General features: G+C 40.5%; 1 protein-coding gene across 5 annotated transcripts in view; it reads left to right on the top strand.

Moving 5' to 3' along the window:
• PKD1L1 (polycystin 1 like 1, transient receptor potential channel interacting) overlaps positions 1-12,547 on the top strand; it is a 329,432-nt gene that overhangs the window by 283,656 nt on the left and 33,229 nt on the right. For all 5 annotated transcript variants that reach the window (XM_056520283.1, XM_056520285.1, XM_056520284.1 and 2 more), the window contains 5 exons: positions 6,383-6,506; positions 7,591-7,674; positions 8,318-8,487; positions 8,592-8,826; positions 9,887-9,991. In XM_056520283.1, coding sequence (XP_056376258.1) covers positions 6,383-6,506; positions 7,591-7,674; positions 8,318-8,487; positions 8,592-8,826; positions 9,887-9,991 — 718 coding nt within the window. The remainder of the gene's footprint in view (positions 1-6,382; positions 6,507-7,590; positions 7,675-8,317; positions 8,488-8,591; positions 8,827-9,886; positions 9,992-12,547) is intronic.

Genomic DNA, 12,547 nt, shown 5'->3' with positions numbered 1-12,547 from the left:
AACAGTGTGTTGTCTTCCTGGCGCTCGAGTTCGGCACATCGCGGATCGGGTTGACAGGATACTGGGTGGGGCTGGAGAGGACCCAGCAGTCATGGTACATATTGGCACCAATGACAAAGTAAGAGGTAGGTGGAGTGTCCTTAAGTATGATTTCAGGGACTTAAGCCGCAAGCTTAAGCCGCAAGCTGAAATATTACCTGTACCACGAACCACACCAGAGAGGCAGTCGGAGATTAGGTAGGTAAACAAGGGTCTCAGGAGGAGGGACTCCTGTGGGAAGGAGGGGTTTGGGTTCATGGAGAACTGGACCGACTTCGCTGTTGGTTACTGGCTCTACTGTAGGGACGGGCTGCACCTCAATGGGGAGGGTGCAGCTGTGCTTGGGGAGAAGATGGCTAGAAGGGTGGAGGAGTGTTTAAATTAGGGACTGGGGGGAGGGAACCTACAACTATCCTGATATGAAATGGGAGACCGAGACCTGTGAATCTCATAAAGGAAACAGGTTTCTGACTTTAGCTAAAGACAATTATCCCTCCCAAATGGTGCAGAGCCTGACCAGAGGGGGCGCCCTACTAGACTTAATATTAACCAACAGACCTGACAGAGTAACTAATGTGCAAGTAGAAGGACACCTAGGAAATAGTGATCATAATATAATAAATTATAACTTGTTTTTCAATAAGGGAATCTCGTGAGGGGCCACAAAAACAATGAACTTTAGGAAGGCAAAGTTTGACCAACTCAGAGAAGCCCTTAACAATATAAAATGGGATAATGTCCTCAAAAACAAGAATACTGACACTAAATGGGAGACTTTTAAAAATATCTTAAACTCTCACTGTAAGATGTATATACCTCATGGGAATAAAAGGAAATAAAAGAAAACCATTATGGATGAATCAGAACGTTAAAGGGGTTATCCAGGAAAAAAAACTTTTTTTTTTTATATATCAACTGGCTCCAGATTTGTAAATTACTTCTATTAAAACATCTTCATCCTTTCAGTACTTATGAGCTTCTGAAGTTGAGTTGTTCTTTTCTGTCTAAGTTCTCTCTGATGACGCGTGTCACGGGAACCGCCTAGTTTAGAAGCTAATCCCCATAGCAAACCAATTCTACTCTGTGCAGTTCCCAAGACAAGCAGAGATGTCAGCAGCACTGACACTGTTGCCAGACAGAAAACAACAATTCAACTTCAGCAGCTGATAATGGTACTTATTCTGATTGGTTGACCGTTACTAGTGGGGTACCACAGGGGTCAGTATTGGGTCCTGTCCTGTTTAATATATTTATTAATGACCTTGTAGAGGGGTTGAATAGTAAAGTAGCAATCTTTGCAGATGATACTAAACTCTGTAAAGCAGTAAACACAATAGAGGACAGGGCACTGTTACAAATGGATCTGGATAGGTTGGAGGCTTGGGCTGGGAAGTGGCAGATGAGGTTCAACACTGATAATGCACATGGGGAGGAAAAATCCGGGCTGGGATTATGTATTAAATGGGAGCACACTTGGGACGACTGACCTGGAAAAGGACTTGGGAGTTTTAGTTAACCATGAATTTAGCTGTAGTGACCAGTGTCAGGCAGCTGCTGCCAAGGCAAATAAAATCATGGGGTGCCTCAATGGGGCATAGATGCCCACGACAAGGAAATAATTCTAAGGCTGTACAAATCACTAGTCAGACCACACATAGAATACTGTGTACAGTACTGGGCACCAGTGTACAAGAATGATATAGTGGAACTGGAGAGGGTTCAAAGACGGGCAACCAGGGTAATACGGGGAATTGGTGGACTACAGTACCCAGAAAGATTATCAGAATTAGGGTTATTTAGTTTAAAAAAAAAAAAGAAGGCTTAGGGGGATACCTAATAACTATGTATAAATATATCAGGGGACAGTACAGAGATCTTTCCCATGATCTATTTATACCCAGGACTGTCTATAACAAGGGGGAATCCTCTACGTTTAGAAGAAAGAAGGTTTCTACACCAGCACAGACGGGGGTTCTTTACTGTAAGAGCAGTGAGACTGGAATTATCTCCCAGAGGAGGTGGTCATGGTGAACTCTGTAATAGAATTCAAAATGGGTATGGATGCATTTTTGGAGAGTAAAAACATTGCTGGTTATGTATATTAGAATTATAGGGACAGAACATTGATCCAGGAATTTATTCTGACTGCCATATTTGGAGTCGGGAAGGAATTTTTACCTCTAGTATAAGTTATTTTTTTTTGCCTTCCTCTGGATTAACTCAGTTGGGACTCAATAGGGATATAGGTTGAACTTGATGGACTCTGGTCTTTTTTCAACCTTATGAACTATGTTACTATGTTACACTTTCATTTTTTACCCTTTTGCTATTTATATAGTTAAATAACATTTTGGGGTTAGTTTTATTCTCTTTGGCAATGAGTCTTTCTATCTCTATTTTTGTGGCTTTTATCTGCGTTTTGCATATTTTAAATTGTTCTCTATAGCTTTTTAGTGCTTCTTCACTGCCGTCCTGTTTTAGTAGTTTAAGTGCTTAACTTTTGTCATTTATTGTCCCCTTAACGTTCTTATTCATCCATATTGGTTTTCTTTTATTTCTGACCCTTTTATTCCCATAAGGTATATACATCTTACAGTGAGAATTTAAGATATTTTTAAAAGTATCCCATTTAGTGTCAGTATTCTTGTTTTTGAGGAGATTATCCCATTTTATATTGTGAAGGGCTTTTCTGAGTTAATCGGACTTCACCCTCCTAAAGTTCATTGTTTTTGTGACCCCTCGAGAGATTCCCTCATTTAAGAACAAGTTATAATGTATTATATTATGATCACTATTTCCTAGGTGTCCTTCTACTTGCACATTAATTACTCTGTCAGGTCTGTTGGTTAATATTAAGTCTAGTAGGGCGCCCCCTCTGGTCGGGGCCTGCACCATGTGGGAGAGATAATTGTCTTTAGCTATAGTCAGAAATTTGTTTCCTTTATGATATTCACAGGTCTCAGTCTCCCAGTTTATACCAGGATAGTTAAAATGCCCCATTATTATCACATCATTTTGATTTGCTGCCTGTTTATTTGCCTAAGTAATTGATCTTCTGCCTCTTCCATTATGTTTGGTGGCTTTTAGCAGACCCTTATCTCCATATATTTCTACTCATATTGACTCCACATTATTGTTTCCCTCCCAAATGTCCTCCCGCAGTGTGGCCTTCAGACTGTACTTTACATAAAGACAAACTCCTCCCCCTTTCCATTTTGTCCGACCCTTTCTGAATAGACTATAACCCTGTATGTTGACCGCCCAGTCACAGCTATCGTCCAACCAAGTCTCTGTTATACCCACTGTGTCATAATCTCCTCAGACATATTCAACTCCAGTTTGTCAGTTTTATTGGTCAGACTTCTGGCATTAGTCAACATGCAATTCAATGGTGTATGTTTTTTTATCCTATGAATCCTATCCCTATTAACTATTCTAACCCCTCCCTCTGCTCCACCCCAGGTACATTAATAAGTCTCCCCTCTCTATCTGCACTATCTTCCCCCTCTATGTTGTAGGTTCCCTCTCCCAGTCCCTAGTTTAAACACTCCTCCACCCTTCTAGCCATCTTCTCCCCAAGCACAGCTGCACCCTCCCCATTGAGGTGCAGCCCGTCCCCACTGTAGAGCCGGTATCCGACAGTGAAGTCGACCCAATTATCCATGAACCCAAACCCCTCCATCCTACTCTAGCTTCTGAGCCACATGTTTGCCTCCCTAATCTCCCGCTGCCTCTCTGGTGTGGCTCGTGGTACAGGTAATATTTCAGCTTGTGGCCTAAGTCCCTGAAATCATTTTAAGGACACTGCACCTACCTCTTACTTTGTCATTGGTGCCAATATGTACCATGACTGCTGGGTCCTCTCCATCCCAACCCAGCAACCTGTCAACCCGATCCGCGATGTGCCGAACTTGAGCGCCAGGAAGACAACACACTGTTCGGCGATCCCGGTCTTTGTGACAGATCGCCCTGTCTATCCCCCTAATAATTGAGTCCCCCACTGCCAGTACCTGTCTGGCCTTCCCTGCGCTACTCCCTCCCTCCTTACTGGAGCAGACACCCCCTGGCGGTCAGAGGCAGAGTCCTGCAGCAGTGCTAGCTAGCTCTGAAATTGCATCCCCCTCATCTGCCAACCGAGCAAACTTTTTGCGGTGTGCCAGTTCAGGACTAGCCTCCCTGACACTTTTCCCTCTACCCCGTTTTCTAACTGTAACCCACTATCCTGTCACTGTCCCACTATCGTCCCCCACCTCTACCCCAGAGAGTACTTGCTCAGTGAGCAGGAGACTCCTCTCCAGGTTGTCAATGCATCTCAGTGTTGCCGGTTGCTCCTCTAGATCCAGGATCTAGGCTTCCAAATGAACAATTCGCACACATCTCACACAATTATATGCACCCTCAACCTGCTGTTCAAGAATTGCATACATTGTGCAAGATGTACACTGGACTTCATTTTTCAACATGGAGGCCATACTAGATTTGGGGATTGCAAAAATTAACAGTAAAAAAAAATAAAAATAAAATATTTAAATTTAAACTCCCTGAATTTAAAGTCCCTTAAATTTTAAGTCCCTCTAACTTTTATACTTACACTCGCTTGTATATTTCACACTCGTATACAGACACACAATCCCTAGCTCAAACAATTGCTTAGTGCCTGCCTGGATGCAAAGGATAGCTGGCTGCAAACAGCTGCAATTTATCAGCTGCCAATTATTTACCTACTCCACCCTCTCTCCAACTGTATTCCTCCCGGACAGAGAAAGAGAAGAAAAAAAAAACACAGAAAAGCACTCAACATTGCTCACAATACTTCTTACAGTATTCCCTTACATTTTAAGTCCCTCTCACTTTTATACTTACACTCACTTGTATACTTCACACTCTTGTATACAGACACATAATCACTAGCTCAAACAATCGCTTAGTGTACTTGCATTTATATTTACCACAAACCACCTCTCTCTTCCACTGCCTGGAAGTGGATGCAAAATTGGAAGATAAGGAAAAGGCATGGCAGAAAGTACATACATGAAAGTCAAGGATAATTTTTTCATGCATTTAAATCCTCTACTCTGCATGATATGGGGACACTATGTTATGGAGCACATGCTTTCTAGTCACGCATGCTGTGTTCTAATGTTTATATGGAGAGCCTGACAATCCCAGGGAGATGTTGACTACTGATCCTTTCTTTTTCTACAGAAGATAAACAGCTGCTCAAAGGCTTTCTGGCAGTAGCTGATTTAACACTTCCTTTAAAAAATACCATGCATGTTTGTTCAAATCAGAAGTTATTATTTATGGGGAACTCAGGGCAGATAGCTGTTAATGGGGAGCTGTCAGTTGGTTTCACATAATGTAACTAACCACAGTGCTACATATGGAGTAAAAGTACCTTCGCAGTCATACCTTTAGATTTGCCTAGTATTTCAATCCCCCATTGCTGCTTTCCCTCTCCTCCTGCTTTTGATTGATAACCCCAGTGCTGTATGATGTAGGGAACATATGTAAATGGATAAGCAACTGGTTCAATGATAGGAAACAGTGGGTGGATATTGATAGAACCTACTCTAATTGGGTCTGCAGGGGTCAGTACTGGGTTTATGTTTATTATGTTTATTAATGACCTTGTAGGGGAATTACAAAGTAGAATTTTAATACTTTCAGATAACTATAAACTGGTTAAGATGAATACCACAGAGGGTAATCATCCACAGGGGTCTGAGGAATCTGACAAATTAAGTTTAATGTGGATAAATGTAAGATTATGCACTTGGGCCGAGGCAACAATATGAATGACTATGTGTTAAATAGTAAAACACTGGATTAAACTACCACTGAAAATGACCTGGGGGTTTTGGTGGACAGTAAACTCAACTTTAGTGATCAGTGACAGGCAGCAGCTGTCAAGGCTAATAAAGTCATTGGATGTATCAAGAGAGGGATAGAGGCTTGTGATAGGAACATATCTTTGCCTCTGTATAAATCACTAGTCAGACCGCATATGGTTATATTTGATGAACTCTTATTTTGTCAACCTTTTTGAGCTATTTAACTAAGTAACTTTAGGTGATTAGCACTACCTGTGGGCACATGCTGCTCCTTTGCATATGTGAATAATATAAATAGCTGGCTAAAAGTATGCCTATGCTTTTATTTTCTACCTGACACTGTGATTAGTTACGCTGTATAAAATCATCTGAAATATCCCCTTTAACTGAGAGCTAACTCATATGTACTGTCACTATTATGGATATATCTCTAAATTGATCTAAACTTTAAGTGTTTACTTGTATCATTTGTTGTTAAATGCATGTTTTACCAATATGTTTCCTCATAGAAATGCTAGACAGCCATTTAGTGAAATCAAAACAGAGGGGCATTGGTGGAACTATTGCTTTAATGTCTTACTTGACGGTCTGTACTGGAATAAATTGTATAACGAAGAACCTTCACACGGCCAGGTAACTTATATTAAACTACATACTTTCGGGTTGAACCATGGTGTGAGGCCATCTTACTGGAATGGTATCATGATACATTATTTTTATGTAATCTTGTGTATTTTGAGAATACAGAGAAGATAACATTTTAATAAAGTGAATATACAGTAGGTGTACATGTTTTGCTTGTACTTTCATACATGAAGTTTCATGACACTTTTTGACTGTGCCCTGTCCTTTTTTGTTGTTATGTGATTTTATGAAAACTCTATACCAACACGTGCCACACTACTTTATGCTGACCTCAGCATAAACCTACTGGCAAATTCCCCTCAACATCCTAACTAGCTTTATATATTCATTAGTAAAGATCCACATGATCTCTGTATGATCCAGCAGAAAACAGGAAGCATTAGCATGAAGACTAAAAGCAAATATGTTGCACACTTCGAGCCTAATAATGCTGATAATTTTGGAGGAAAAAAAACATAATCACCATTACAAATACATAAAACCTATAAAGACACACGTGGATTTTTATTTATACATACCATGTGAAAGATTGTTATAATTTCTGTGATCTAACAGGGAAATAAGGTGAGACCACATCATATGGCTGCATTGCAGTTGTAGTGAGGTTGAAATGCAGTGTAGTTGCATAAATGCTGCAGTTAAATGTTTTTTGACTTTATAGTATTTTTTTCGGTATTTTACAGTTTTAATTAGACTAATTTAACTTAGTTTATTCTGATGTTCATGTGTGAGCTTGAATATTGCCTCAACCACATGCAGTTCCGCAGTAACAGTATCAATGTGGTCAAGATCCCAATACAGGGACACACATAAGAACCATAAAATGTTGTAAAAATGCAGTTTAGTGTTCTGTGTCACAAATAGGGAGCCCCAACACTATGAAGATATATTATACAGTTTATCAGTACAAAATGTCTGAACCTATTAAAAATAAATAAAGCAAATTAACTGGTACACTACAATATAATGTATAAGAATTATGTAATACAGTATATTAAAGTGTAACTTAGGCTGCAACATAACACATTTTTTACTGATATACATTTCTAAACGGTGTTTTATGAATTTGCAGATTGGACCAATTGAAGGGAAATTTAATATAATTGGAGCTCCAGTCATGAGACGATTAAACATTGCAAATCATTCGACTTGTATGGTAAGATGCTAGTGATAGCTAGGGAAATGTTCAGAAATTGTGCTGAAAATGTAGCACAAAATCAGTTCCAAAATGAAGCTCCTAAGGCAGGGATGTTTACAGCACCCATTTACTTTAATGGGGAATTGCTAAAAAAAAAAAAAAAAAAAAAAAAAATGGACTTGTCCATTTTTATTGTGTTTTTTTAGAGCATTTGAACAGAAACTGGTTTTCTTTTAAGGCTTCTTTTGGAGCTTCTTTTTACAATGTGCGAACATAAACTCAATCAAGAATCCTGAAGGCTTTAACTGAGATCATTTTGATGGTTATCTTCAATGTTGACCTGTTTACATACCGCTAGGTTTTAATGTCTGCATAAGGGCTGTTTGGGCATCTATAGTATAGTATAGTTATGTAGCTGAAACCTCAAAAAAGCAAGAAAAAAATATTTAAAGTCACTCAGGGGGGCCAGAGGTTTCTGAACTGAAATGTATTTATTTTGGCTAATTTGTTCATTTTACTTTTTTTTTTTTTGCAATAGCCAATGCAAGTTACAATACAGTGGTGATTTAATGTATAGTGTGTTAAAAATGTGGGATTGCAATGAAATCTTTTTCTCATTTTGTTTCATTTTTAAATCATATCGTTTTTTTTTTTCTTACAGATTCCTTCATTTTCAGCATCAGACTTTCTCAACTGTGCTTTTCCTCATCCATCAGTGGATTCCAAAGATAAACCTAGTACCTGGAGGATCCAGGATGAAATGTTTTACCAGTGTGCCAAGATTCAGTGCCATGATGAAAAAGACTCAGTTATAAATCTGGGCAGATCAAGGTAAATGCTAATACAAATCAGAAACTTTCATCTCCCTAAATAATTTACTTTGCTTTAGTGCATCATATATACTGTCTGCATTACTTTTATCTTTGGAATAATAGGACTGCTGCCCACACTGCCCTATGGAACATAAGGAACCAACAGTGGATAGAAAGACGAACAAGAGCAGTTGTTGTACAATTTCTTCTTTATAACCCTCCCACAAATCTGTTCACCATGGTGTCTCTGCTCACAGAAATACATGTTTCAGGGGATATTATCACTTCACCTCATATAGATTCCGTAAGGATCTACCGGATCACCACGCTTATGGATTACTTTACTATGACATTTGAGGTAATTTATTTTATTTAGCATGTAAAAAAAATATGTGGTATCCTCCACTGGAACCCATCCTGTATGTCCCTAATGTGTCACTACACCATAATGGGAAAAAATAAAGGGATGCCAGACATAGATCTGTATGACACAACACAGCAATACCAAACAGTAATGCAGGATACTGTTTGAAAATTATGCAAAGTGATGCAAACAAAAAATAGAAATTGTGAAAATATCCCAGAATACTTGCCTGGCCCCTGGTATGCAGATCGATAATAGAGCATAACAATCGATAATAGAGCATGATTTATTCTAAGTAGATCCCAAGCAAAGGAAACTCTTCTTTTATTTGTATTCAATTAAAATTTGTTGGTGTACAACTACATTTTAAACGTAGGCATGGCCAGCTAGATGCATTTTGAACAGATAAAAAAACTATTTGTGGGAACAGCATCTAGCTGGTGACATATGGTTTTAGACTTTTGTTGTACAATGACAGATTTTATTTATGAATTACAAATGAAGTGTTTTATAATTCTAGATTCCATCTGCTGGTTTTTGCTTTGGTTGGGATCTACTATCTACTTGTAATACATCTACATACTTACGGGGGGCAGCTCTTTAAACTCTGTGCAGCTGCTCCAGCTTACGTGCGTGTGTGATGGACATGAGGGCCTGAGAACAGTGGGTAAACTGCTCGACTGCTATTTTCTCTTAATGCTATAACATATACATACCTGAAAAAGTTTGCTTTAACTCCTTATCAACTTACAGAGAATCTGTCTTTACTTTCATGCTGCCTGAACCATGAGTCATCGGGATGGTCTCCAGTTGGTTCTCCCCATCCCACCTGCCTTTGCTGATTGCTCCTTATACCCAAGTAGTAGGATGGGGAAGCCACCTGGAACTGCTCCTACGACATATGGTTTAGGCAGTGTAAAAGTAATGACAGGTTTCGTTTATACAGGTCTGAGATATATGTTTTACATGGTAGAGCACTGAAGAATTGATATGTTTAAATGACTTTAATACGTAGTGTATGGAATGGAAAATAATTCTGTATTTGTTTTGACAGTTGATATACCTTGGAATGGTACTTACCTATTTTTATGTACAATTGAATAGTATGATTCAGAGGGGTGTCAGAAGCTACTGGCAGGAAGCATGGAATTGGGTAGAGGTATGTAATAATAACTATATTTCTGAGGCTTATTAACCAACACCAGAATTCTACTTTTTTTTTTGCTTTAATTTAGAGATAATGGGGGCATTTACTAAGGGGTTTAGTCATTTTTTTCGGACTATTTTTGGCGCAAAATTGTCGCAATTGTGCCTACCCTATAAATTGTGCGACTTTCTCTAGCAAGAGCTAGAAAGTAAAAAAAAAATTCTCGCTTAATTTACGCAAGTTTTCAGTTTTTACTTGCAGTGGTCAGGAATTTATTAACTGAGACAGTCGCAGTTGCGCAATAAACTGTCACAACGGCCGTAAAAAATGACTAAATTTACTCCAGCTCCAACATGGAGCAGGAAAAGCTACTGCCGCCCGGGCTCCGACATACTTTCTCCCCGCTACCCTCACTGCGCTACCGGGACACTACAGTGATTTACATCCCCCCCTCTCACCTGCCAGCGCCACACAACTCCCATCTGTCTGCTGTTGCAAGACTACAAGTCCCAGCATGCCCTTACAGTAAGGACACGCTGTGAGTTGTAGTCTTGTAGCAGCGGGAGCTGAGCGGCGCGGGCGGGAAACAAGGGGGGGTAGCGAGGAGCCCGGGCGGCTGCACTGTAATGTCAGCCGGGCTCCTGCCCTGAGAGCAAAAGGCTTTGGCTGTCAGGGCATGCTGGGTGTTGTAGTTTTGCAACAGCTGGAGGGCCACAGTTTGCAGACCACTGGTGTGTGGTCTGTAAACTGTAGTCCTCCAGCTGTTGCAAAACTAAACATCTGAAGGGGACCGGCGAAGACGTTCACTTACCCTTCCGAGGCTCCAGCGACGATCGTTTCCCAACCAGGTTGCCTCCAGATGTTGCAAGACTACAACTTACTGTAAGGGCATGCTGGGAGTTGTAGTCCTGCAGCTGGGGGCAGGTGACAAGCTTGTCACTTGCCCACACATCTCCTGCACCACACAATAACAACTCCCAGCATGTCCTTACTGTAAGGGCAAGCTGGCAGTTGTAGTTGTGCAGGGCGGGAGATGTGTGAGCAGGTGATAATAAATGTACTAACCCATTTTTTTTTTTTCTCATTTCCGAGCCGTGTATCCTGTGGACTCCTTCGGATTCGGTGGACTACTTCGATGACCAGCGTTTTTCTTTGTTTGATTTTAATAAAATGGTTAACGAGGGCTTGTGGGGGAGTGTTTTTTGTAATAAAATTTTTTTAAAACCTGTTGCGTTTTTTCCTTACTTTACTAGACAGGCTTAGTAGTGGAAGCTGTCTTATAGACTGAGTCCATTACTAACCTGGGCTTAGCGTTAGCCACAAAAACAGCTAGCGCTAACCCCCTATTATTACCCCGGTACCCAACGCCACAGGGGTGCCGGGAAGAGCCGGTACCAACAGGCCTGAAGCGTCAAAAATGGCGCTCCTGGGCCTAGGCGGTAACAGGCTGGCGTAATTTAGGTTGTTACCGCCTAGGCCCAGGAGCGCCATTTTTGACGCTCCAGGCCTGTTGGTACCGGCTCTTCCTGGCACCCCTGTGGTGTTGGGTACCGGGGTAATAATTGGTGGTTAGCGTTAGCTGTTTTTGTGGCTAACGCTAAGCCCGGCTTAGTAATGGACTCAGTCTATAAGACAGCTTCCACTACTAAGCCTGTCTAGTAAAGTAAAATAAAAAAAAACACAACAGTTTAAAAAAAAATTTATTACAAAAAAACACTCCCCCACAAGCCCTCATTAACCATTTTATTAACATCAAGCAAAGAAAAACGCTGGTCATCGAAGTAGTCCACCGAATCTGAAGGAGTCCACAGGATACACGGATCTGTAGAACAAGTAACCAAAAAAAAAAAAAGTGTAAGTACATTTAGGGAGAAAAAAACGGTGTTAAAAAAAATGTAATAAGCACACACACACACACACACACACACACTAAACACCATTTACCACTTCTGAGCCATGACTACAATTTACAGTGATCCCTCAACTTACAATGGCCTCAACATACAATAGTTTCAACATACAATGGTCTTTTCTGGACCATCGTAAGTTGAAACCAGACTCAACATACAATGTACAGACAGTTCAGATCTGTGAAACATGTCAATGGCTGGAAAAACCAACCAATCAAAATGGGCATTCACTGGTAAAACCCCTGTATTACTGAAGTGTATGCACTGACTGGTGTCTGGTATTACATGTTCTGTACACTTTACCTGTACCGGTGTAAGCTGCTCTTTTGGACACCAGGTGAGGGTGACTCCATTACTTGTTTGGGACATTGCCTGTACTGTACAGGACCCCTGAAGACCCTCCTGTCCTCTACATAGACCAGTGTTTCCCAAGCAGGGTGGCCCCATCTTTTGCAAAACTACAACTCCCAGCATGCCCGGACAGCCTTTGGCTGTCCAGGCATGCTGGGAGTTATAGTTTTGCAACAGCTGGAGGCTCCCTGCTTGGGAAACACTGACATAGACAGTGATTTACAGCTCCCAGCAGATCTTTCTTACTTTTATATGTAAGGATTTGCTTTTTCTATATTAGTTATCTACTTATTTTTCTTTGTCACTT

This window comes from Hyla sarda, chromosome 5 (assembly GCF_029499605.1).
Source record: "Hyla sarda isolate aHylSar1 chromosome 5, aHylSar1.hap1, whole genome shotgun sequence".
Taxonomy (NCBI): Eukaryota; Metazoa; Chordata; class Amphibia; order Anura; family Hylidae; genus Hyla; species Hyla sarda.
Note: the sequence above shows the minus strand (reverse complement) of the source record. Positions and strands in the feature narration are given on the sequence as shown.